The 24909-nt window shown below is 52.7% G+C and overlaps 2 protein-coding genes across 3 annotated transcripts in view; both read left to right on the top strand.

Annotated features, from left to right (window-relative positions):
• The window catches only part of ODAD4 (outer dynein arm docking complex subunit 4), a 35025-nt gene extending 20613 nt beyond the window's left edge, over positions 1-14412 (top strand). The window contains exons 10-12 of one of the 2 annotated variants that reach the window (XM_003813858.6): positions 3914-4014; positions 10087-10171; positions 13754-14412. In XM_003813858.6, coding sequence (XP_003813906.4) covers positions 3914-4014; positions 10087-10171; positions 13754-14244 — 677 coding nt within the window. In that variant the 3' untranslated portion in view covers positions 14245-14412. The remainder of the gene's footprint in view (positions 1-3913; positions 4015-10086; positions 10172-13753) is intronic. The other variant, XM_034941859.4, reaches the window with a different exon arrangement.
• Positions 14413-15436: 1024 nt separating this feature from the next.
• On the top strand, positions 15437-23959 carry CNP (2',3'-cyclic nucleotide 3' phosphodiesterase). The gene is made up of 4 exons (XM_008966467.4): positions 15437-15648; positions 16833-17505; positions 20674-20813; positions 22256-23959. The coding sequence occupies exons 1-4, from the start codon at positions 15646-15648 to the stop codon at positions 22703-22705; spliced, it is 1266 nt and encodes a 421-aa protein (XP_008964715.2). The 5' UTR covers positions 15437-15645; the 3' UTR covers positions 22706-23959.
• Positions 23960-24909: the final 950 nt, after the last annotated feature.

Genomic DNA, 24909 nt, shown 5'->3' with positions numbered 1-24909 from the left:
TCGTGATCTGCCTGCTTCAGCCTCCCAACGTGCTGGGATTACAGTTGTGAGCCACTGTGCCCGGCCTCAACTCTGTAAATTTTCTCAAAATCATTGAACTTTATCCTTACAAGCCGGTGAACTTTATTTATTTATTTTTTTGAGAAGGCGTCTCACTCTGTTGCCCAGTCTGGAATGCAGTGGTGCAATCTTGGCTCACTGCAACCTCCGCCTCCCGGGGTCAAGTGGTTTTCCTGTCACATCGAGATAACTTTAAATTACATACTCAGTTAAAAATTAGGCTGGGGACAGTCACGGTGGCTCACGCATGTAATCCCAGCACTTTGGGAGGCCGAGGCAGGTGGATCACCTGAGGTCAGGAGTTTGGTACCAGCCTGACCAACAAGGTGAAACCTCGTCTCTACTAAAAGTACAAAAATTAGCCGGGTGTGGTGGCACACACCTGTAGTCCCAACTACTCGGGAGGCTGAGGCAGGAGAACTGCTTAAATCCAGGAGGCGGAGGTTGCAGTGAGCCCAGATTGCGCCACTGTGCTCCAGTCTGGATGAAAGAACGAGACTCTGTCTCAAAAAAAAAAAAAAAAAATTAGCCTGGCCATAGTGGCTAACACTTATAATCCTGGCACTTTGGGAAGCCAAGGTGGGAGGATCGGTTGAGCCCAGGAGTTTGATACCAGCCTGGGCAACATAGAGAGATCTCATCTTTACAAAAAATAAGGCAACATAAAGAGACCTCATCTCTACAAAAAATAAAAAATTAGGGTGGGGCACAGTGGCCCATGCCTGTAATCCCTGCACTTCGGGAGGCCAAGGTGGGCAGATCACAAGGTCAGGAGTTCAAGACCAGCCTGGCCAACATAGTGAAACCCCATCTCTACTAAAAATCCAAAAAATCAGCCGGGCGTGGTGGTGCATGCTTGTAATCCGAGCTGCTCGGGAGGCTGAGGCAGGAGAGTTGCTTGAACCTGGGAGGCGGAGGTTGCAGTGAGCTGAGATCGCGCCACTGCACTCCAGTCCAGGTGACTATGAGACTCTGTATCAAAAAAAAAAAAAAAAAAAATTAGCTGAGTGTGGTGGCAGGCACCTGTGATCCCAAATATTTGGGAGGCTGAGGTAGAAGGATCACCTGAGCCCAGGTTGAGACCGCAGTGAGCCATGATCATGCCACTGCATTCCAGCCTGGGATACAGAGCGAGGCCCTGACCCTCACTCCAAAAAAAAAAAAAAAAAAAAAAAACAAAGAGAAAGAATGAAAGAATAATCCTGAATGATTTACTCTCTTGAATAAGCATGTGACTCCTCTGCAGACCTTTAATGTCAGAGTCCCACTGGTCTTGAAAGGAATACTGCGACTCCACATATTTTCAGAATTACATTTAAATTTCCTTTAAGTGTAATAGCCTTTTTTTTCTTCTTTTTTGAGATAAAGTCTTGCTTTATCACCCAGACTTTAGTGCAGTGTCACGTCCCTGCATTCATGGCTCACTGCAGCCTCAACCTCCCAGGCTCCAGTGATTCTCCCTCCTCAGCCTCCCCAGTTGCTGGGACCACAGGTGCATGCCACCATGCCTGGCAAATTTTTTTTTTGGTAGAGAACGGGGTCTCCCTATGTTGTCCAGGTTGTTCTGGAACTCCTGGGCTCAAGCAGTACTCCCACCTCGGCCTCCCAAAGTGCTGGGATTACAGGCATGAGCCGCTGTGTCTAGCCAAGTGTAATGGCGTTTTATTTTATTTTATTTTATTTTATTTTATTTTATTTTATTTATTTTTGAGATGGAGTTTCGCTGTTTCACCCAGGCTGGAGTGCAGTGGTGCAGTCTCAGCTCAGTGCAACCTCTGCCTTCCGATTTCAAGCGATTCTTCTGCCTCAGCCTCCCAGGTAGCTGGGATTACAGGCATCCACCACCATGCCTGGCTAATTTTTGTATTTTTAGTAGAGATGGGGTTTCACCATGTTGGCCATGCTGATCTCAATCTCCTGACCTTGTGATCCGCCTGTCTTGGCCTCCCAAATTGTTGGGATTACAGGCGTGAGCCACCGCGACTGGCTGTAATGACCTTTTAAAGTCTGACTTATGAACACAAGGGCTTATTTTCCCCATGGGTCTCAAAGCAGTGCTTGGGAGGAGGATAGATCTTGGATATACTCAATTGTAAAAGAAAGCAGTGGTTTGTGAAGACCTTGGCTGGTAAGCACTGTCTCCTTTATGAAGCTCTTGGCTAGGTGAGGTGGTTCACGCCTGTAATCCCAGCACTTTGGGAGGCCAAGGTGGAGGATTGCTTGAGGCCAGTAGTTCGAGACCAGACTGGGCAACATGGTGAGACCCTGTCTCTATTAATTTAATTATATATATATATAGAGAGAGAGAGAGAGAGAGAGAGAGAGAGACAGGGTCTCACTCTGTCACCCAGGCTGGAGTGCAGCAGTGCAATCTGGGCTCACTGCAACATTGACCTTCTGGGATCAAGGGATCCTCCCATCTCAGCCTCCCGAGTAGCTGGGACTACATGCATGCGGCCCCACACCCAGCTAATTTTGTATTTTTGGTAGAGATCGGGTCTCACTATGTTGCCCAGGCTGGTCTTGAACTCCTGGTTCAAGTGATCTGCCTGCCTTAGCCTCCCAAAGTGCTGGGATTATAGGTGTGAGCCACCGCACCTAGCCTATGTATGTATGTCTTTATTTTTAATTAATTAATTTTTTTGAGACAGTCTTGCTCTGTCACACAGGCTGGAGTGCAGTGGCGCGATCTCGGCTCACTGCAACCTCTGCCTCCGAGGTTCAAGCAATTCTTCTGCCTCAGCCTCCCGAGTAGCTGGGTTTACAGTCACCCGTCACCATGCCTGGCTAATTTTTGTATTTTTAGTAGAGATGGGGATGTCACCATGTTGGCCAGGGTGGTCTCGAACTCCTGACCTCAAGCAATCCGCCCACCTTGGCCTCCCAAAGTGCTGGGATTACAGACGTGAGCCACCACGCCCGGCCTGACATATGTATTTAATTTTTAAAAATGAAATGAAGCTCTGAGGGCTCAAATCAATCACTCAATCAATCTGCTAATCATTTCAGTCCCAGCTCCAGCACTAATTGGCACGGAGAGCCTAGATGAGCCACTTTTTCTATGGGTTCAGATTGTACCTGAGTGGGGCCTGGACTCGAGACAGCTGAGGTTCCAGCAGCTGGCCCATGGATTGCATCCAGCCCTCTGTGCTTTGGTCTGCATATCATTTTTGAAAAAAATGAATGACCATTTAAAAAATATGAATTTCTGGCCGAGCGGTGGCTCACACCTGTAATCCCAGCACTTTGGGAGGCCGAGGCAGGCGGATCACCTGAGGTCAGGGTTTAAGACCAGCCTGACCAACATGACGAAACCCCGTCTCTACTTAAAAAACAAAATTAGCCAGGTGTGGTGTCATGTGCCTGTAATCCCAGCTTCTCAGGAGGCTGAGGCAGGAGAATCGCTTGAACCTGGGAGGCAGAGGTTGCAGTGAGCCGAGATTGCCCCATTGCACTCCAGCCTGGGCAACAAGAGTGAAACTCTGTCTCAAAAAAAAAAAAAAAAATTCGTCTTCCAGAACAATCTAAAGATGGAGCAGGATGCGGTTTTCTCCTCTACTCTGGAGACATATGATGTGTGCACTAGACTGCACCACAGTCCCCTTCTCTCACCAACGCCTTTGAATGAGGCCCAGGTTCCTCAGTCCTGGTTCTCGATGGTGACATAGCCCAGGAACACGGTGGAAAGGATGGTGCTGAGCAGCTCAGTGATGCTTCCCTGGGGCCTGGGTCCGACTACAGCTCACACAAGCTTCTGATGGGCCCTGGCAGTGCTCGAGTAGCCAGAGGCTCCATCATTCACCACACGTTGTCACACTCTACCTGTGTTGTGCCTTCTCCCCTTGCTCTCCAGTGAAGCTGAGAGACTTCGAGTCAGCCGTGAACAATTTTGAGAAGGCCCTGGAGAGAGCAAAGCTTGTGCATAACAACGAGGCGCAGCAGGCCATCATCAGTGTGAGCCTTTCCACCCGCCGGGCTTCGGGTGTCAGGAGTGGGGTCGGGTGGTCAGGCCTTCAGTTCCCCCTCAGCCTGCTTGGGCGCCATTCCACAGCCGTTTTTTTGTTTGTTTGTTTATTTGTTTTGAGACAGAGTCTTGCTCTGTTGCCCAGGCTGGAGTGCAATGGGGTGATCTCAGCTCACTGCAAGCTCCCCTTCCGGGTTCACACCATTCTCCTGCCTCAGCCTCCCAAGTAGCTAGGACTACAGGCGCCCCCCACCACGTCTGGCTAATTTTTTGTATTTTTAGTAGAGACGGGGTTTCACTGTGTTAGCCAGGATGGTCTCGATCTCTTGACTTTGTGATCCGCCCGCCTTGGCCTCTCAAAATGCTGGGATTACAGGCGTGAGCCACTGTGCCCAGCCCAGAAACAAAAATTTTACAAAATATATTTACCTCTGCTACATACTCTGCATGCTGATATTTCCTATTACATTCTGTTTTCTTATTTTTATTTATTTATTTATTTATTTATTGAGACAGGGTCTCACTCCCGTTGGCCAGGTCAGAATGCAGTGGCACTGTTATGGCTCATTGCAGCCTCGACCTCCTGGGCTCAAGTTATCCTCCTGCCTCATTTTAAAATTTTTTTGTAGAGATGAGGTCTCACTATGTCTTGAACTCCTGAGCTCAGGCAATCCACCCTCCTCAGCCTCCCAATGTGCTGGGATTACAGGTGTAAAGTGTGCTTGGCTTTTTTTTTTTTTGAGACTGAGTCTCACTTGTCACCCAGGCTGGAGTGCAATGGTGTGATCTTGGCTCACTGCAACCTCCGCCTCCCGGGTTCAAACGATTCACCTGCCTCAGCCTCCCGAGTAGCTGGGATCACAGGCGCCCCCCAACCATGCCCAGCTAATTTTTGTATTTTTAGTAGAGATGGGGTTTCACCATGTTGGCCAGGCTGGTTTGGAACTCCTGACCTCAAATGATCTGTCTGCCTCGGCCTCCCAAAGTGCTGGGATTATAGGTGTGAGCCACTGTGCCTGGCCATAATTTTTGTATTTTTAATAGAGATGGGATTTAGCCATGTTGGCCAGGCTGGTCTCGAACTCCTGACCTTAGGTGATCTGCCCGCCTCGGCCTTCCAAAGTGATGGTATTACTGGTATGAGCCACCATGCCCGGCCTTTTTTTTTTTTTTTTTTAAATAGAGACGGGGCCAGGTATGGTGGGACCTAGCCTGGGACCCAACGTGTTGCTGGGACTCGGCAACATGACAAAACCCTATCTCTAAAAAATAAAAAAAAATTAGCCGGGTGTGGTGACTCACTCCAGCCACTCGGAAGGCTGAGGTGGGAGGACCACTTAAGCCTGAGAAGTTGAGGCTGTAACAAGGAGTGATCTCACCCCCGCACTCCAGCCTGGGTGACAGAGCGAGACCCTGTCTCTAAATAAATAAATAAGTAGAGACGGAGTCTCGGTATGTTGGCCAGGCTAGTCTCAAACTCTTTGCCTCAAATGATTCTCCTGCCTTGACCTGCCAAAGTGCTGGGATTACAGGCATGGGCCACTGTGCCTAGCCTTATTTTCTTATTTTCTTTTTGCTTTTTATGTATTTGTTTTTAGACAGAGTGTCTCTCTGTCACACAGGCTTAGTACAGTGGTGAGATCATAGCTTACTATAGCCTTGACCTCCTGGGCTCAGGCAATCCTCACACCTTAGCCTCCCATCTAGATGGGACTACAGATGCATGTCACCATGCTGGGGGCTAATTTTTTATTTTTTGTAGACTCAGGGTCTTACTCTGTTACCCAGGCTGGTATCAAACTCCTGGACTCAAGTGATCCTCCTGCCTTGGGCTTCCAAAGTGCTGGGACTGAGCCACTGTACCCAGCCCTCATTTTCTCTTATCAGCAGTCCCCAAGCTTTTTGGCACCAGGCTCCAGTTTTGCGGAAGACAGTTTTTCCATGGACCAGTGGTGGGGGAAATGGTTTCGGGATGAAACTGTTCCACCTCAGATCATCAGACATTAGATTCTCATGAGGAGCATGCAACATAGATCCCTCACGTGCCGTTCACAATAGGGTTCTCCCTCCTATGAGAATCTGATGCCGCCACTGATCTGACAGCCTAATGCTCACTTGCCGACCCTCCGCTCACCTCCTGCTATGTGGCCCGGTTCCTAACAGGCCATGGACCAGTCAGTGGCCCAGGGTCTAAATTGACGTTAGGACTTGCAGTTTGAAAAATACTACCTCCAGGAGACAAGAAATCTAGTGTGATTTCCTCATTCTCTTGCCTAAACCTTTTATTACTTCCTGGGTGTCTCTGTTCCTGACTTTTTCCCACAGGGGTAGGAAGGCACTGGGTAAGCTCTCCCCTGTGGGCCTCTCCAGCTTCCTGCTGGTCAGTCCCCAGCCCCCATCACCTTGCATTCCAGCTCCAGCCAATACCAGCTTCCTGTTTTCCTAAACAGGCTTTCTTTTTTCTTTTCTTTTTTTGAGACAAGGTCTTGCTCTGTCACCCAGGCTAGAGTGCAGTGGTGTGACTACAGCTCACTGCAGCCTTGATCTCTGGGCTCAAGAGATAAGTATCTGGGACTACAGGTGTGGGCCACCATGCCTGGCTGATATTTTTAATTTTTATTTTTTGTAGAGATGAGGTCTCACTATATTGCCCAGGCTGGGCACTTGAGAGCTCCTGCACTCAAGCGATCCTCCTGTCTCAGCCTTTTAAAGTGTTGGAATTACAGGTGTGAGCCACCACACCCGGCCTAAACAGGTTTCTTATGCCTCATAACATATGCTGTTATCTCTGCCTGGAATATTCTAAACCTTCCCTTCCCACCTCCTTCACCTGGCTAACTCCCACTCAACCTTTAGGTTTCAGCTTAGATGTCCCCTCTTTGAGGCGGCCTTCTCTGACCCCTCAGTCTGGGTGAGGAGCCCTCACATCAGGTTTCACAGCCTTGATATGTCCCCCATCAAAGTCCACGTTGTGCACTTGTAATTGCCTAGACTTCCATTGCTCAAGGAGGCAGCTGCTAGCCACGTGCGGCTAAAGTTAATTAAAACTAGGCTGGGTGTGGTGGCTCATGCCTGTAATCCCAGCACTTTAGGAGGCTGAGACGGATGGATCACCTGAGGTCAGGAGTTTGAGACCAGCCTGGCCAACATGGTGAAACCCCATCTCTATTAAAAATACAAACAATTAGCCGGGTATGGTGGCACACACCTGTAGTCCCAGCTACTTGGGAGGCTGAGGCAGGAGAATCGCTTGAACCTGGGAGGTGGAGGTTGCATGAGCCAAGATCATGCCATTGCACTCCAGCCTAGGCAACAGAGCGAGACTCCGTCTCAAAAAAAAAAAAAAAAAAGTAAATAAAATGTAAAATTCTCAGTCACACTAGCCACGTTTCAAGTCATTATAGCCACATGTGAGGCCGGGTGCGGTGGCTCACACCTGTAATCCGAACACTTTGGGAGGCCGAGGTGGGTGGATCACGAGGTCAGGAGATTGAGACCATCCTGGCCAACATTGTCTCTACTAAAAATACAAAAAGTTAGCCAGGCGTGATGGCACACTCCTGTAGTCCCAGCTACTCGGGAGGCTGAAGCAGGAGAATCGCTTGAACCCGAGAGATGGAGGTTGCAGTGAGCCAAGATCACACCACTGCACTCCAGCCTGGGCGACAGAGCGAGACTCCGTCTCAAAAAAAAAAAAAAAAGCTACATGTGGCCTATGGGTGCTACATAATACAGATCTAGAATATTCCCATTGTCACAGAAATTTCTGTTGAATAGTGCTGGCCTAGACTGTGTCCGGAGGCAGAGACCAGGGGAGAAACTTGGAGGTGCTCTGGGCTCCCCCACCCCACCCACTCCCAGTGCATCCAGGTGGACGCACAAGCTCAGGAAAGTCTGCACACCAACTTCACAGGTGCACACTCACCCAGGCCTCTTCCTCCTGCTTCTGACCAGACAGCTTCCTTAAGCCCTTCCCACAGCCAAATTCCAGAGCACCACTGGCACGCAGCTGGACCCCAGGAAGTATCTGCTGGAGTGAAGTAAACGGGGCCCCTGTCCTTGGGGAGCTTGTGCCATCATTGAAAGAAGCCAGATTGCATAACTTGTGGGCAGCAAAGGGGCATGGCCTCAGGGACCAGCCTGGGGTCTGCAGGCACTGGGCAAAGAGAGCAGGGACCCTGAGAAGTGAAGGCTCAGGACACTCCCAGTGGGAGGAAGACCTCATGCTGTGCTCTGAAGGACAAGGATAGCAGAGCTGGCCAGGCCGAGGAGGGGCAAGTGCACTGAAGACGTGGGAGGTCGGCGCTGAGGGCTGGTGGCCGGCAGAAGAGAGATCCTGGCCTGGGTCCCAGAGCTGGGGGGTTCCCGGTGGCAGGGGATGGTGGTGACGGAGCCCCAGACAGTCAGCACACCAGCCTGGACTTGAAGGGCTGTGGACAGCAGAGAAGTGATCTGATCACCTCTGTTTTTTGGGAGGCAGGTTCATGGTGAGCTGTTTGTGAGGACTGTGGTGAGGCTAACACTGCCCTCTCATGGCGGAGAAATCATACCCAAAAGACCCCAGCAGGCGCAGTCTATCCTCTGCCACCATACGGCCCAGGGAAGCCCAGGCCTAGCATGTTGTCGTCCTCGTCATAAACGCCATGTCCCCAGCTCTGGCTTCCAGGCGAAGAGCACCCACCTCACTGCAGCCCTGCCAGATGTACCATGCGCCACATACTTCCATGCGATCGCCCTGCAGACAGACAGCATGGCCGTTCAGTTCAGGAAATATTCGCCGAGTGTAGATTGGCTCCAGGCTGCCAAGCTCAAATGTGTGCGGCCATTGTCCTGGCCCACAAGAAGATTACAACGAAAGGCCAGACACAGTGGCTCACACCTGTCATCCCAGCACTTTGGGAGGCTGAGGGCAGGAGGATCACTTGGGTCCAAGAGTTCTAGACCAGCCTGGGCATCATAGCAAGACCCTGTCTCTTAAAAAGAAAAAACAAACAAACAAAAAAACAGTTACTCAGGAGGCTGAGGCAGGAGAATGGCGTGAACCCGGGAGGCGGAGCTTGCAGTGAGCTGAGATCATGCCACTGCACTCCAGCATGCATGATAGAGCGAGACTCTGTCTCAAAAAAAAACAAAAAACAAAAACAAACAAACAAAAAAAAACAAAGCACAAACCCTGGTTCATGACCAGTGCCATAGGGGACTAGGGGAATTCAGAGTGAGAGAGCCCCAGCTGGGAGGCAGAGCTGGAGGCTTTCCAACAAGGAGGATCTGAGGTCACCTTGAAGTCTAGGCAGTGGTTTGAAGGGTTAGGGGCAGAGAGAAGGTACCTGTGACCCTCACTGACTCCTCATGGGACCAGGCCCCCGACCCCTCACCCTCCTGGATTGGCAACCAGGTAGGAAGGCTCACAGTGGGAGGGAGGTGGTGGGTGGGCAGACCAACACCACAAGAGAGTGCATCCAGGCCCCGGAGCTGCTCAGTAGACACTACCATGTGTAGCTGGTGTTCTGTCAGTGCCAGCCACGGGCCTGCTATGAGCAAGAAGGCAAGACCTGCCCTCCAGAGGCTCACAGGGGCTCCAGGCCCCTGTGGATCATGCACTCGAGTTGGGGAAACTGCAGACATCCTGGAAGGCCCTTCTGAAGGCAGGCCAGCCCCCAGCCTGTCCCCTTGGTGTGTTTCTGGGTCTTTTCAGTGCTGCCTTGCTGAGTGCTTGCAGGTTTGGATTGTCTTTTTGCATTGACTGAAGCCAAAAGCAGCTTTAGGTAGTTCATCTAAAGGTAGAAATGAGTAGATAGACACAACTCCCAATACATGCCTAAGCCAAAGAGAAATGCATTTGACTGACTCGCAGTCATGTATCTCCCAGACACAATTTGTGTGGATCATTCTGAGTCAGTAAGTGTAGATTAACCTGAGGGTAGGGGTCATTGGAGGGGCCAGAGGGAAACCAAGGGTGGCAGGTTCCCACCAGAGCCCTGCCTTCTGGGATTGATCTGGGTGAGGAAAATTAATGGTGTAGGTGCCAAACACAGGGGCTAAGCTCCCTCTACCATCCACAGGCCTTGGACGATGCCAACAAGGGTATCATCGGAGAACTGAGGAAAACCAACTACATGGAGAATCTCAAAGAAAAAAGCGAGGGAGGTGAGTTCCTGAAACTCTGAAAAGGCAACTTCAGCATTCTCCCTCTGCTTTCTTTTCCTCTAGTCCGAGACACACGTGACAGCAGCTCCCCAATCTGGGGGCTTGGCACTGCCCATCGTGCATTCTAATTTCAGTGCCACCAGCAGCCCTAGCCTATCTCTGGGGCAGTAGAGGGCGAGGATTCAGCCCACCATGGGCTGGACTGTCTGGCCCCAGAGCGCACTCATTTCTCTCTTCAATTGATTCATCAAGTATACGGTGAGCACTTGTCATGTACCTGGAAGGTGTTAGATTCTGGTGAGACAGAGGCCCATCCCTGCCCTGGAGGAGCCCATGGCCCTTTGGGCAAGGCTGACCAGTGGAGTTGTCAGCTGCTGGGATCCTGCACACAGGTGCTACACCGAGGTGGAGGTGTGCTGCCATGAGGGTGCATGCAACGGGGCGTGGGCTCCTCTGGGGAGGCAGAGGAGGCTTCGACGAGGAAGAATCATCTACCTCCAACTCCAAAAGATGCCCAGGAGTTTTCCAGGAGAGAAGTGGGAGAAGAAAGGCATTTTTCCAGCAGGGAACAGCAGGGCCAAAGGCACAGAGACAGAATAACAGTAGCTACACTATGGGGGCTCTTACTGTGTGCTAGGCACTGGGTTAAGCACCAGACAGGAGTGATCTTGTTGGGTCTTTACCCCACTAGGAGGTGTAGGTGCTGTGGGGGGGAAAGGGAGGCTGAGTGAGGTGAGTGCTCTGCCAGAGTCATGTAGCTAGGGAGGGGTGACTCGGGGCCCCACTCTCCCCACCTACGGCGCTGCTCTCGGGCCAGCAGTGTGATGGGCAGGTGCAGAGGGGCATAAGGTGCAGAGGCTGCCTGACAGCTGTGCCTTACCACATTCTTTCTCACAAGGTCTCCAGGGAGTAAAGAGGCCTTTGGCCCCCTGCCTTTGGGCTCTCCTTTCCTGCAGGGAGGGAGTGAGGGAAGGAGAAGCAGAAGATGGCTGAGCAGCCCTACCCCACTGGAGAGGGGCCTAGAGGAACAGGGGTGTTAAGCGCAGTAGCCGACCCCCATTCATGCTTCCCGCAGGCCAGGCATTCTTTCAAAGACTGTGTGCACGGACTCATCCTATCTGTATCTGTTCAGGAACACTATGAAGGAAGTGTTATTAGCTTGACTTTATGGAGGACATGGAGGCAGAGGGGTTAGAGGCTACAGTGGTTTTCAGTCTTGGGCAGTCTGCTCTAGAACCCACGCGTCGGCCCGTGCCACACTGTTTCTAGTGACACAGACAGCCTTTTCCTGCCCCAGTCTGTGGAGCTCTCACTCCAGCCAGACTGCAGTGAACAGAGCTGGGGCTGGAGGTCCGGGAGGACAGAGCCCAATGCAGATTCTTGGCTGCAGCCCTCCAGGCTGCAAGGCTGAAATCCTTTCTGGTCCAGGCAGGGCAGCGGGAGGTTTCTGGGCACCTGAGCAGCCAGATGACAGCTCTTTATTATCCAGCACCTGCTCTGTGGTGGCTGGACCCCCTCAGAGGGGCTCTGTCTCCGCCCCCACATGCCTTTGAGCTGCTCTGAGAAGCCACAGGAGCAACAGCTGTGGAGAGAGACTCTGCGGGGAAGCAGCAGTCTCCCTACCTCAGCAGTCTCCCTACCCAGTCTCCCTACCCTGGCCTGCGTCCTTGTGCCTGGAGAACTGCCGGGCACGTCCCTCTCAGAACAGCAGGTGGCAGCATTGCATCTGTTTTCACCACCAAAGGCTGTGACCCCCTGAGACCCGAGACCCTCTGCAGATACCTCAGTAACTAGTGGTTTCCAGGAGGAGAATGTAAGGGAGACGCAGAAGGGGATGTAACTTTTCTCCATAACTGATAAAAAAAAAAATTTAGGAGCAAGGATCCCTTTGCTTGTAAAATAACTCTTCAGCTGAACTTTTTGTTAGCAGCGTATATCTTTATAGGAAACCTATCTTTTTCCTTATGTTTTTTCTATATTTTCATAGGAAACCTCCCAACAAATAATGAATGTGCTTCCCAGGGACAAAGAGAAAGTGTCAGAATGAAGATGCTGGAGAAAATCCTTCTGTCATTTTCCAGCACCTATGCTATTTCTTGCAGGGAAAAGAGAAGGTGTTCTGGGGTCAGACTGTCCTGGGTTCAAATTCTGTCTCACTTGCACACTTGCAGTGTGACCATTGTGTGATTTCTTTTCTTTCTTTCTTTTTTTTTTTTTGAAACGGAGTCTTGTTCTGTCATCCAGGCTGGAGTGCAGTGGTGCAATCTCAGCTCACTGCAACCTCCATCTCAGCCTCCCAAAGTGCTGGGATTACAGGCATGAGCCACTGTGCCTTTTTTTTTTTTTTTTTTTTTTTTTTTGAAATGGAGTCTCCCCTCTGTTACCCAGTCTGGAGTGCAGTGGCGCGATCTCAGCTCACTGCAACCTCCATCTCAGCCTCCCAAAGTGCTGGGATTACAGGCATGAGCCACTGTGCCTTTTTTTTTTTTTTTTTTTTTGAAATGGAGTCTCCCCTCTGTTACCCAGTCTGGAGTGCAGTGGCGCGATCTCGGCTCACTACAACCTCTGCCTCCTAGGTTCAAGTGATTCTCCTGCCTCAGCCTCCTGAGTAGCTGGGACTACAGGCTTGTGCCACCACTCCCGGCTAATTTTTTTTTTTTTTTTTTGAGATGGAGTTTTGCTCTTGTTGCCCAGGCTGGAGTACAATGGCACAATCTTGGCTCACTGCAACCTCCACCTCCTGGGTTCAAGCGATTCTCCTGCCTCAGCCTCCCAAGTAGCTGGGATTACAGGCGCCTGCCACCATGCCCAGCTTATTTTTGTATTTTTAGTAGAGACGGGGTTTCACCTTGTTGGTCAGGCTGGTCTCAAACTCCTGACCTCAGGTGATCCACCTGCCTCGGCCTCCCAAAGTGCTGGGATTACAGGCGTGAGCCATGCCGCCCGGCCGTGTGATTTCTTTTCTATCGATCTCAGGTCCCTTGACTGCAAACTCAAATCAACGGCAGTGCGCATTTTCATGATGTCTGGATGGGATAAGCTATACAGCCCTCACGTGATGCACAGGACGGAGCTGGGCTCAGTCAATGATGGTTCCCTTTCTCTGCTTTTGGAAAGGTGTGCTGTCAACACCAATTTAAAGAGCTGGCAAAAACAGTCATTCTCAGGGCCTTTCTCTCATCTGCCTCTCAAAAGCACAGGCCTCCACAGAGATGAACAGTTTCTTTCTTTTTTTTTTTTCTTTCTTTTTTGGAGACGGGTCTTGCTCTGTCACCCAGGCTGCAGTGCAGTGGCTGGATTTTGGCTCATCACAGCCCCAACCTCCTGGGCTCAAGCGATTCTTCTGCCTCAGCCTCCGGGTAGCTGGGACTACAGGCGCCAACCACCACGCCTGGCTAATTTTTGTATTTTTAGTACAGACAGGGTCTCACTGTGTCGCCCAGGCTGGTCTGGAACTCCTGGCCTCAAGGGATCTGCCTGCCTCAGCCTCCCAAAGTGCTGAGATTACAGGCGTGAGCCACCGCACCCGGCCTGACATGAACAAACTTTTATCTTTCTTCCCGCTTTTCTCTTATTTTTCAGAAGCTTCACTGTATGAAGATAGAATAATAACAAGAGAGAAGGACATGAGGAGAGTGAGAGATGAGCCCGAGAAGGTGGTGAAGCAGTGGGACCATATTGAGGATGAGAAAGAGACAGATGAGGACGATGAGGCTTTTGGGGAAGCTCTGCAGAGCCCAGCAAGCGGAAAGCAGAGTGTGGAAGCAGGAAAAGCCAGAAGCGATTTGGGAGCAGTTGCCAAGGGCCTGTCAGGAGAATTAGGCACAAGATCAGGAGAAACAGGCGGGAAGCTACTAGAAGCTGGCAGAAGAGAGTCAAGAGAAATTTATAGGAGGCCTTCGGGAGAATTAGAGCAAAGACTCTCAGGAGAATTCAGCAGACAGGAACCAGAAGAACTAAAGAAACTTTCAGAAGTGGGCAGAAGAGAGCCAGAAGAACTGGGAAAAACACAATTTGGAGAAATAGGAGAAACGAAAAAAACAGGAAATGAGATGGAAAAGGAGTATGAATGAAGCCATCGGTAGAGATGAGGATCAGGAAGCTGGTGTTCAGAGGGATCATGGGATTTTATTAAACTGGATTTTCAAGCGATTTATCTGTTATAGGAAAAATGAGGGTTTTACTTCTGCTGCTTTCCATCACTATTTTGCCATTAAATAGGTGTCTTTCACTCTTGCAAACCCTGAGTCTGTCACTTTGCCTCTTCACCCCTGCCCATTCTTGGAAGAGCATCGTGGAAGAAATGAGAAAGGTGCCAAGAAGAAAGGGTTTCAGGAAGGTGAAGATACGGGCGCTACAGGGAACAAGAAGTCACAGGGAGGAGAGGGGAAGGCCTGGGAGGAGAGGTGCTTCCCACACACCGGTGACTGACTGAGTCCCTCCAGTGCGCAGGACAGCGGGGAGGCTTTATGGATGGAACAATGGTGGGGCGGCCCCAGCTGTCACAGGTAGGAGAATGCCGCAAGCCAGAACCAAGCGAATGCTGGGAGTGAGGCCAAAGATAGGGGAGTGGCCTGGGAGTCGGGAGGGCAGACAGACTCCGCCTCTGACACCTCTGGGTGGCATAATCAGGTAAATCAGGCTCTCCAAGCTGGCTTCTCCTCTGAACAATGGGATACCTGCCTCAGGGGTTGCTGCGAGGACTGAGTGCTTAGCACAGCACTTGGACAGGAAACTCAAAAATCCAACGGAGCTCTCAGTGGTTTCACAGAGGAGGTGGCAGCTGAGGATCTGCCCTCAGAGGATGTTAGGATTTCACTCCGTTACTCATCTGTCCCTTTGACCATTGCCATCCTGGTCTGTCTCCACAGCTCCTAGAAGGAAAGGTCGGGGCTGAGACTGACTTTTGGCTGGCACAGGGCCTGGACGAATGAGGCCAGTGAGGCATTTCAGATGCAGAGTTTACCGGAATGCCAGCAAATTGCATGATAATATTTTAATCCAATGTGGTAAAAAAAAAAGTTTTTAATTAATGCAAAAGTCCATGATGAATAAAATATCAAAAATTAAAGACAGGATCCGACTTTGCACGACCCTGCCTCACTCACTTCCTGCTAATCCACGGGACCGGGGAGGGTGACTGAGTTACCCCTCAACACGCAGAAAAAGCTAGTGGCCGCTCAGCTCGCAGGCGCAGTGGGTAGGTGCGCGTGGGGAGCAGGCGCGCGCCGGGGGCGGGACCGGGCCGAGGTTCCCGCGCGCGGCGAGAGTTTCGGGTTTTGGTTCTCAGCGCCTGCGCGCAGAGGAGACGGCCCGCCCCCAGCCCGCCCGGGTGCCCGCTCCGCCCCCCGGGCTATGTAAAGCGGCCGGGCTCGGGTCGTGCCACCGCTGGACTCCCGTGTCCCTCCGCGCAGGCGGGCGGCCCCGGAGCGCTGGTGCCGGCAGAGGCGGCGACGGCGGCGCCCCTCCTCATCATGGTGAGAGGCCGGGCGGGGCCGGGCACGGGGTAGCACCAGGGCGGGAAACGAGTGTCGGGGCCCCTCGGGAGGAAGCGTCTTGCAAACGAGGACCCGGGGCTCCGGGTTCGACTTCCAGTTTTCTTGGTACTCAGGGCAGCCCTGAGGTCTGGGAGAAGCGGAGGGGTTTCGGGGTGCCGGAGAGGCCGCTGGAAAGGGAAACGGTGGTGTTTCTCAGGAGGGAACTCGGGACCGCAGAAGCTGCTGCGCCTCTGGGAGCCTGGGTGGGCCTGGGCCGGGAGCCCGGGAGCTGCTCCCGACCCCACGCAGGCCCGCGCTGGGGCAGCCGCTTCGGCGCCCCCTCCCCGGGCCCAGTCTCATCACGCGGAACCGCTGCCCCGCGCCCGGGTGCGGGCGGGAGGTGGAGCCAGTTCAGAGGAGGGGACCCTTTACGGTAAAAGCTGCCGTCCCTTGTGGCATCTAGAAGATAGGAAAACAAGTGGCTCCGAGAGGCGCTTCTGACACACAGCACAGCGGCGGGTAGAGCTGGATCCTAATTGCAGGTGCCCAGTGCTGCCCTGTTCTGGACAGGCACAAAGACCACGACTTTGTGGGGGCCGGGAGAGGGTAGAGGAGGAGGTGGCAGGCTTGGTGAAAGAGGGCCTTTGTCCAGTGCTCTCCTGCCCTGCCCCCCACCAGCCCTTCTGTGGGACCATTGTACCCGCATGCCAGACAAGAGAGTATTATCTGTTGCGGCCATTGTTGGGGGAAGGGAGGCAGTCTTGGGGTAACCCTTCTCCGCTCCCCCCCCCCCTTCTCTGTGCACTCAGCCGTGGCAGCTGTGGCTTGGCCCAGACACAGAGACCCCCACCTCCAAAGAGGACGTCCTTAGTAGGTGCCAAGCATATAAGAGTGAGGCCAGTCCCAGAACCGCAGGCTCCTGGCGCGCCCTGCATGCCTCCAGCACGTTTACCTTTCCGAAGTGGCAGGAATGGGGAAAGCGCACGCTTAGGAGAGCTTCAGACAAGCTTCCCTCTTCCTCCTCCACGACCAGAAGCGGAAAGGTGCTCCCGGACCGAAAGGGAAAGAAGGTCCAGCACTGCCCGGCTTGGGAAGGCACCCACAACCAGTCTAGGGACTAGGGGTAAGGCCGGCGGGGAGCCCGCGAATGACCTGGGCTGACATCTCTTCCCCTCCTTACACAGAACAGAGGCTTCTCCCGAAAAAGCCACACATTCTTGCCCAAGATCTTCTTCCGCAAGATGTCATCCTCAGGGGCCAAGGACAAGCCTGAGCTGCAGTTTCCCTTCCTTCAGGATGAGGACACAGTGGCCACGCTGCTAGAGTGCAAGACGCTCTTCATCTTGCGCGGCCTGCCAGGAAGCGGCAAGTCCACGCTGGCACGGGTCATCGTGGACAAGTACCGTGATGGCACCAAGATGGTGTCGGCTGACGCTTACAAGATCACCCCCGGCGCTCGAGGAGCCTTCTCCGAGGAGTACAAGCGGCTCGATGAGGACCTGGCTGCCTACTGCCGCCGCCGGGACATCAGAATTCTTGTGCTTGATGACACCAACCACGAACGGGAACGGCTGGAGCAGCTCTTTGAAATGGCCGACCAGTACCAGTACCAGGTGGTGCTGGTGGAGCCCAAGACGGCGTGGCGGCTGGACTGTGCCCAGCTCAAGGAGAAGAACCAGTGGCAGCTGTCGGCTGATGACCTGAAGAAGCTGAAGCCTGGGCTGGAGAAGGACTTCCTGCCGCTCTACTTCGGCTGGTTCCTGACCAAGAAGAGCTCTGAGACCCTCCGCAAAGCCGGCCAGGTCTTCCTGGAAGAGCTGGGGAACCACAAGGCCTTCAAGAAGGAGCTGCGACAATGTAGGTAGCAGGGTGGGGCCTTATTCATAAGCCCACCTTGCTGGGCACAGGGTGCTGCGGGCATAGGACCATCATTGTACTCAAAGGATGGAGCACGAAGCAGCAGGAGGCAGAGAGAGGCTCACCTCAGCGGGGGCAGGGGCAAGCGGTGCGTCCCAGTGGTAGCCTTGGGGAGTTGGCAGCACATTGGGAACACGGGGGCTTCCCAGAGCGCCTTTCCTCCCACCACACCTTTCCTTCTAGCCCTCTTCTCTCCGACACCCTTTTCCCAGCCTGAATGTAGACCACTGTCCCCTGTGTTGGAGGTGGGAAAAACAAATTACTGTAGTAACAGGAAATATGTCCTCTTCTAATGTAACCTTAGAGAGGGAATCAAGCCCAGTGTTTTCCAACGCATTTTTAGCAGCAGAATCATGTTCCAAAAAATAATAATAATAATCACATGAAATTGTAAGCTGCAAAAAAATTAAAACTAGGACTATTGTGGCTTCACTGGGGATGGTTCTCAGGCCTCGGACTACTCAATTTACTCATGGGTTTGTGGCATCTGCAGCTCCAGAGGACACAAGTCTCACACTTAGGCCAAAACCCGTTTTCAGATGGAAAAACATGGACCCAGGAGGGATGTGGGGTTTACGGGCTGGAACCCTGGACTCTGGCCACTCTAGCAGGGTTCTCTCTTGGCATGGGCTTTTTGCTCCAATGATAGGTTTGAGATAAAGAAGGGTCCTGGTGGCTCTCCTGGAGTGACCTGTTGGAGAAGTGTCACCCACTAATCCATCTATATGCCTTTAGGCCATTTCTGGTTGCCCCCAATTTCATTTATCTATTTATTGTGACACGGAGTCTCCCTCTGTTGCCCAGGCTGGAGTGCAGTGGCGCTATCTCAGCTCAGTGCAACCTCTGCCTCCCAGATTCAAGCAATTCTCCTGCCTCAGCCTCCCGAGTAGCTAGGACTACAGGTGTGCACCACCACGTCCAGCTAATTTTTGTATTTTTAGTAGAGACGGGGTTTCACAATGTTGGCCAGGCTGGTATTGAACTCCTGACCTCAGGTGATCCGCTTGCCTCGGCCTCCCAAAGTGCTGGGATTACAGGCGTGAGCCACCACCGCACCCAGCCGCCCCCAATTTTAGATGATCTTCATACCTGAAATAGCCCCACTCTGGTTTGTTGACATTGTGTATATTGCACAGAAGCAGGGAATTTGTGCCTGTATGGGTTCTCAGAGAGCTTTTTTCTCAGCTCCTAAACTTGAACTCTGCAGTGAACTGTGGTGCTTGCAGTGACATTGGCCAGGAGCAAGCCCTGTACCTGTGAGCTGGTGGCTCTGCCCTGGAGTGACTACTGCTCAAAGTTGCTTTTAATATTTATTTATGAGACGGAGTCTTGCTCTGTTGCCCAGGCTGGAGTGCAGTGGCATGATCTCGGCTCACTGCAACCTCCGCCTCCTGGGTTCAAGCCAATTCTCTGCCTCAGCTTCCCAAGTAGCTGGGAATACAGGTGCCTGCCACCATGCCCGGCTAATTTTTTTTTTTTTTTGTATTTTTAGTAGAGACAGGGTTTCACCATCTTGACCAGGCTGGTCGGTAGCACAAAAGAAAGGAGGGGCCCTTGGCCCAAGATGGGAGGAATCAAGCTTGACAGGATGATTGCCAGATCTTTTATTTTTTTTTTTTGAGACGGGGGTCTTGCTCTGTCGCCCAGGCTGGAGTGCAGTGGGGCAATTCGGCTTACTGCAACCTCCATCTCCCGGGTTCAAGCAATTCTCCTGCCTCAGCCACCCAAGTAGCTGGGATTACAGGCACCCGCCACCATGCCTGGCTAATTTATAAATTTTTAGTAGAGACAGGGTTTCACCATGTTGGCCAGGCTGGTCTCAAACGCCCCGCCTCAGCCTCCCAAATTGCCGGGATTACAGGCGCGAGCCACTATGCCCAGCCTATTTTATTTGTAAAGGAAAACTGGATTTTTCTGCCCAGGATTAGAGCAGGAGAAATGTAATGGGCCAGCAAGGCTGCTCTCAGGAGAGGCCTTCCTCCCCTGTGGAGGGCGAGACATCCTCATGGGGACTCAATTCAGAACGTAACAGGAAAAAGCGAGTGACTCCAAAGACAGCCACAGGTGTGGAGTCTGGAAATCAAAATCACAGATACTCCACTCCTCTTTGTGTCTTCCAGCCCCATAATGTCACCCCATTATAGTCCAAGACCCTTCCTGTACCAGGAGGCCCCCCCATAGGCTCTCATCCCCCAAACCGGCCTGCAAGGTGTGTATTAAACTGATGGTGACGTTGTGACTGCTTGTCCAGATGGGCCCCTGAGTGAAATGGGGCACTACTGATAGTTCCCTGATGGTCCTGGGAACACTGGGGTATATGGTCACCCTAACTGTTGGGCTGGATTGATAGATAGGGTTGGTCACTTGCCCGAGGCCGATGGCTGGTACATGGCAGAGCTGAGATATTCACTGTGTTCTGGCTGTTTCCACCATACCACGTTGTTCCCAGCCCTCTGTTTTCTTTCCACCCCACTTCCCATGACTTGCTTCCCCTTTGAGACGTGGTGCTAGTAAATCTTAGATTCCCTTGGCCTGTACTGCCTGCCTCTGTTACAACTGCCTTAGAGTTTGGAGAAGAGATGGAAAGATCTATACAATGTAAAGCCAGAGAATTTTAACTTTTTTTTTTTTTGGAGACGGAGTCTTGCTCTGTTGCCTAGGCTGGAGTGCAGTGGCACTATCTCGGCTCGCTGTATCCTCTGCCTCCTGGGTTCAAGCAATTCTCTACCTCAGCCTCCCAAGTAGCTGGGATTACAGGCACCCGCCACCACGCCTGGCTAATTTCTTTGTATTTTTAGTAGAGATGGGGTTTCACCATCTTGGCCAGGCTGGTCTTGAATTCCTGACCTTGTGATCCACCCACCTCGGCCTCCCAGAGTGCTGGGATTACAGGTGTGAACCACCGCACCTGGCCTGAGAATTTTAACTTTTTATTGCTCTAAAGTTGCCATTAGTTTGACCAACTAACCAATGAATGAGCTGTAGTGGGTTGCTGGAGAGGTGATGCTTAGTGTCCGAGTGTTTTGCGCTGGGCCTCGGTGGTCCTGGTGGCGGATGTTGGTATGCCCCTGCTCCCCTGCCCTGACTGCACCCTTTTTCTCCCGGCAGTCGTCCCTGGGGATGAGCCCAGGGAGAAGATGGACTTGGTCACCTACTTTGGAAAGAGACCCCCAGGCGTGCTGCATTGCACAACCAAGTTTTGTGACTACGGGAAGGCTCCCGGGGCAGAGGAGTACGCTCAACAAGATGTGAGTCTTCCCCAGGGACACATGGGGGAGGTGGGAGGTTGGGGGAGAAGGGGCTGCAGCATCTTCTGAAGATAGGTACCGGTGCCAGGCAGGGACCAAAAACCAGATGGCAGCTCAAGAAAAATGGCATCTCCTCCTCCTAGCTCCCCTGTCCCCAGGCGTAGCTGCATAGACCTCAGCCGCAGGTTCTAAGGAGCCTGCCCTGGCAGTACTGCCAGCCTGTGCATTCACCTGCCCCCAAGCACCTTCGCCTTCTGCAGATTCATGGAGAATGCTGGTCCACAGTGGGCTCCTGCTCTGGCCTCTCTGAGCCTGTTTTACCTTCCAAAGACTAGGAGTCCTTCGCCCCCAGGGAGCCTGGTACACTGAGGTCCCCATCCCTGTCCCCAGGTCTGAGGTCTGGCCTGGCCCCAGAGTGAGGGAGTTTCATACGGTAATGAAGCTTATTGGCTAATGGGTACGAGACCTTTCTGCACCACACAGCTGGCACCTTACACCCACAGCCACTGACAGTGATCCCTGAATGCCAGGCATGTCACCCAGATCCACAGTCTCCAACTTCCAAGTGTCCACCCCCAAGCCCACTCTCCCACTTCTCTGCCTAGGTTAGCACAATCGTTTGTTTGTTCACTAGAGTGTCCTCCCAAATGGAAGCTCCCCTGAGGGCGAGTTTTTAAGTTTCGTTGACTCCTGTGGTTCCAGCACCCTAGCATAGTGGAATGAATATGTAACACCTGAGCTACCATCCCTAACCATGCCTTCATTTAGCATTTATTAACTACCCATTTCATGCCAGACACTATTGGGACAAGGGATCGTGAGCAAAAATAGAAAAGCGTTTATGCTCAGATGGGATGGGCGTCTCAAAGAATCAGATAGAAGCAGACATATCATCAGATGGGAACCAAAGTGTAAGAGCAGGTTTCCATCAAGGGCGAGTCTGACCTCAGTCTGACCTCACCCTGTCCTCCAGGGCGCTGTCTGGGTCCCAGGGGAAGCTGAGTGGTGCCAACAGTAGCAGCTATTGTGTGCGCGGACACCCCTGTGGGCTCTTTACCTAGTCACTCTCATAACCACATTAACTCTGAGGTAGGCTCTGGTTCTCCCTGTTTTACGGGTGATGAAGCCAAGGCACTGAGAGGTCAGCCAGCCTGCTGAGGCCGGAAGCCAGTGTGCAGGGAGCTGGGCTCCCTCAGGAAGTCCGGCTGTCCCTGTGTAGCCCTGTCTGAGCGCCTTCGCGTTTCTCACTTGAGCCTGGAGCGCCTATGGAAGGTGCGTGCCGCAGTTGTTAGTGGATGCTGGGCCTATACCGACCCCTGCTCAGCTGTGCTCACTTCTGTTAGACTTCCCCTTCTCTCCTCCAGGAGGGACCCTCCCTGGGTCAGCTGTTCCTCAAGAGCCCACCATCTCTAGCTTGGGCCCCTCTTTCTCACTCTCCCCAGGTGTTAAAGAAATCTTACTCCAAGGCCTTCACACTGACCATCTCTGCCCTCTTTGTGACACCCAAGACGACTGGGGCCCGGGTGGAGTTAAGCGAGCAGCAACTGCAGTTGTGGCCGAGTGATGTGGACAAGCTGTCACCCACTGACAACCTGCCGCGGGGGAGCCGCGCCCACATCACCCTCGGCTGTGCAGCTGACGTAGAGGCCGTGCAGACGGGCCTTGACCTCTTAGAGATTCTGCGGCAGGAGAAGGGGGGCAGCCGAGGCGAGGAGGTGGGCGAGCTAAGCCGGGGCAAGCTCTATTCCTTGGGCAATGGGCGCTGGATGCTGACCCTGGCCAAGAACATGGAGGTCAGGGCCATCTTCACGGGGTACTACGGGAAAGGCAAACCTGTGCCCACGCAAGGCAGCCGGAAGGGGGGCGCCTTGCAGTCCTGCACCATCATATGAGTGTTCTCACCACCACTTATGCCCCTAGAAGGGAAGGGGAGAGGGAAACGTGCCCTCTGTTTGATCCTTGTTTTGTGACTTTTTTTTTTTTTTTTTTTTTACTCAAAGTTAACCTACCTGTAACTTTTTAAAAACTTGTAAAATAACTGACCCTCCCTTCCTGTCCGCCCTCTTCCCCTCTAATGCTCACACTCCCAACACAAGGTGGGCAGGGAGGCACCATTCAGGAACCTGGACCAAAGCTAACGAGGCTGGGCCAAGCCAGGCATGGGGCCACAGCCAGAACCCTGAGGCCTACTTCCAGGTTCTGGTTAGCTCAGCCTCAGCCCAGCCCAGCTGCTCTGCCCAGAGCTGGGTGAGTGGGGAGACACCTCAGAGCCCCGCAAAACCCACTGACCGGAGGCAAAAGGCAGTGGGGCTGGGGGTAGTTTTCCATGGTCACAGAGAACTAGTGGTGGCTCTGAGAAGGGGAGGACCTCTGGGCTTTGATTCCATCTCCTTGTCTTTTTTCTTTCTTTGTTTTTAGAGACAGGGTCCTGCTATTTCCCAAGCTGGAGTGCAGTGGTGCGATCATGGCTCACTGCAGCCTCGAACTCCTGGGCTCAAGCAATCCTCCTGAGTGATCCCATTTCTTAATCAGTGTAGCCCCAAGAAGGCTGGGGCTATTTACCAGGGTAGAAAAAGGAGCTTACCTCCCACCTTTGGTCCTAAGTCCCTGCCCCCTCCCCTTCACACCATAACTAGGTAACAGTTTGATAACTAGGGAAGAAAGCAGAACAGTTAAGCAGCCGCCACATCCCCGCTGGCTGGGGGCCTCACTCCAGGAAGGGGCTGGACTGGCTGTCCTTTCCAGTGGCCTGGCTCCGCTGTGTGGATGGGGAGATCGGGGCCAGAGGCAGAACCCTGGTGAGGAAGCTCCAGTCTTGCTCTTTACCCAGCCCATCTTGCCTCCATGGTGCCTCTGGAGGCCTCTGGGCCTCCTCTAACGGGGGCTGGTGGGCACCAAGAGCCAATGGAGTAGACCCCTGGCTGGTAAGGGCCAAGTCCCACCGGTTGCTTCTGGGAAGGGGTTTCTAACACTAGTCTGTGTGCTGTGGTTCCTGGGGTGCCCTCCACTGCCCTCTGTTCAGTAACAGGGCCTTGCTAATCGGGTTGTCACTCAAGAAAAGTGCTTTGGATTTAAGTTACTATCCTGGCTTTGCCCAACCTCAGCAACCTGTAAGACTGATAATGAAATAAATCATGTTAATCCTAGCTGTGTGCAGTCTCTCTTACCCTTCTGTGCCCAGCTCAGTCTTCCCTAGGGCTGGGTGTATTAGGACTGGCTTTGTCCCACAGCTTGGGGCCATCGGTCCTGTCTCCCCTCTGCTGGCCGGGCACAGCTGTGGTGAGGTTGGGCAGCTGAACAGTGTTGGCTTTCATGAGGAGGCAGAAAGCAGAGGCTGGCCTCAGACTCATACAGAAGGTGGGGGTTGGCTGGGTACGAGGGATGTGGAGCACAAAAGCCTCTCATCCCCCATTAACCAGGGCACCAAGCCCACAGGTGTCCCCAGCCCACTGGATCAGAAAGAGTTCAGTAAGACCGGAAGCTCCTGGTATGGGTTTCTCCCAGTTCTCTAGGGAAGGCCACCTGCAGGTCACTGAAACTTCAAGCACCAGGGAAGACCTAACATTTGAGTCCCTTCCAGGCCATCAGAGGCCTAGTCAGCCACATGGGAAACTTCCAAGACCTGACTCAGGCATCATTCCACCATGGCTAAGGCACCAGCCGGGGAAGACTTGAAAGAAAGGGGCAGGAGCTCAGATGAAGAGAAATCCTAAGTTACCTTTCTAGGTCAAGGCCTGTCCCTGGCCATCTCTGAACTTCAGCTAGAGCTTCAAGTCTGTGCCTGGAGCTCCTGGGAAGGCTACTCACCTTGAACACCACGCTTGACAGGACAGCATGGTGCATGCCGCTGCATCCGTGAGCAGTGTGTCTCCTGCATGCAGAAAGGGAGCAGAGAAGGCCAGGGGCTTTTGCTAAAAATAGTGGCCAGACCAGAGCTCTGGAGCCACCTGTCCCACCTCAAATGGGTCTGGGGGTCAGGAGGCAGGGTTTTATCTCTGTCTACCATCTCCCTCGAACCCACACTGCAACAGGAACTGTGAGAGTCTTTGTAAGTAAACTGCCCTGTCTAGGTCAGTACCCACCTGAGCTTTGGATG

Source organism: Pan paniscus, chromosome 19, assembly GCF_029289425.2.
Source record: "Pan paniscus chromosome 19, NHGRI_mPanPan1-v2.0_pri, whole genome shotgun sequence".
Taxonomy (NCBI): Eukaryota; Metazoa; Chordata; class Mammalia; order Primates; family Hominidae; genus Pan; species Pan paniscus.
The sequence above is the reverse complement of the archived record's forward strand: the minus strand, read 5'-3'. Positions and strand labels throughout refer to the sequence as shown.

Coding starts and splice junctions, on each gene's coding strand:
- CNP (XM_008966467.4), top strand. Junction 17,506..20,673: donor CAAGAAGGAGCTGCGACAAT/GTAGGTAGCAGG, acceptor TTCTCCCGGCAG/TCGTCCCTGGGGATGAGCCC. Junction 20,814..22,255: donor AGGAGTACGCTCAACAAGAT/GTGAGTCTTCCC, acceptor CACTCTCCCCAG/GTGTTAAAGAAATCTTACTC.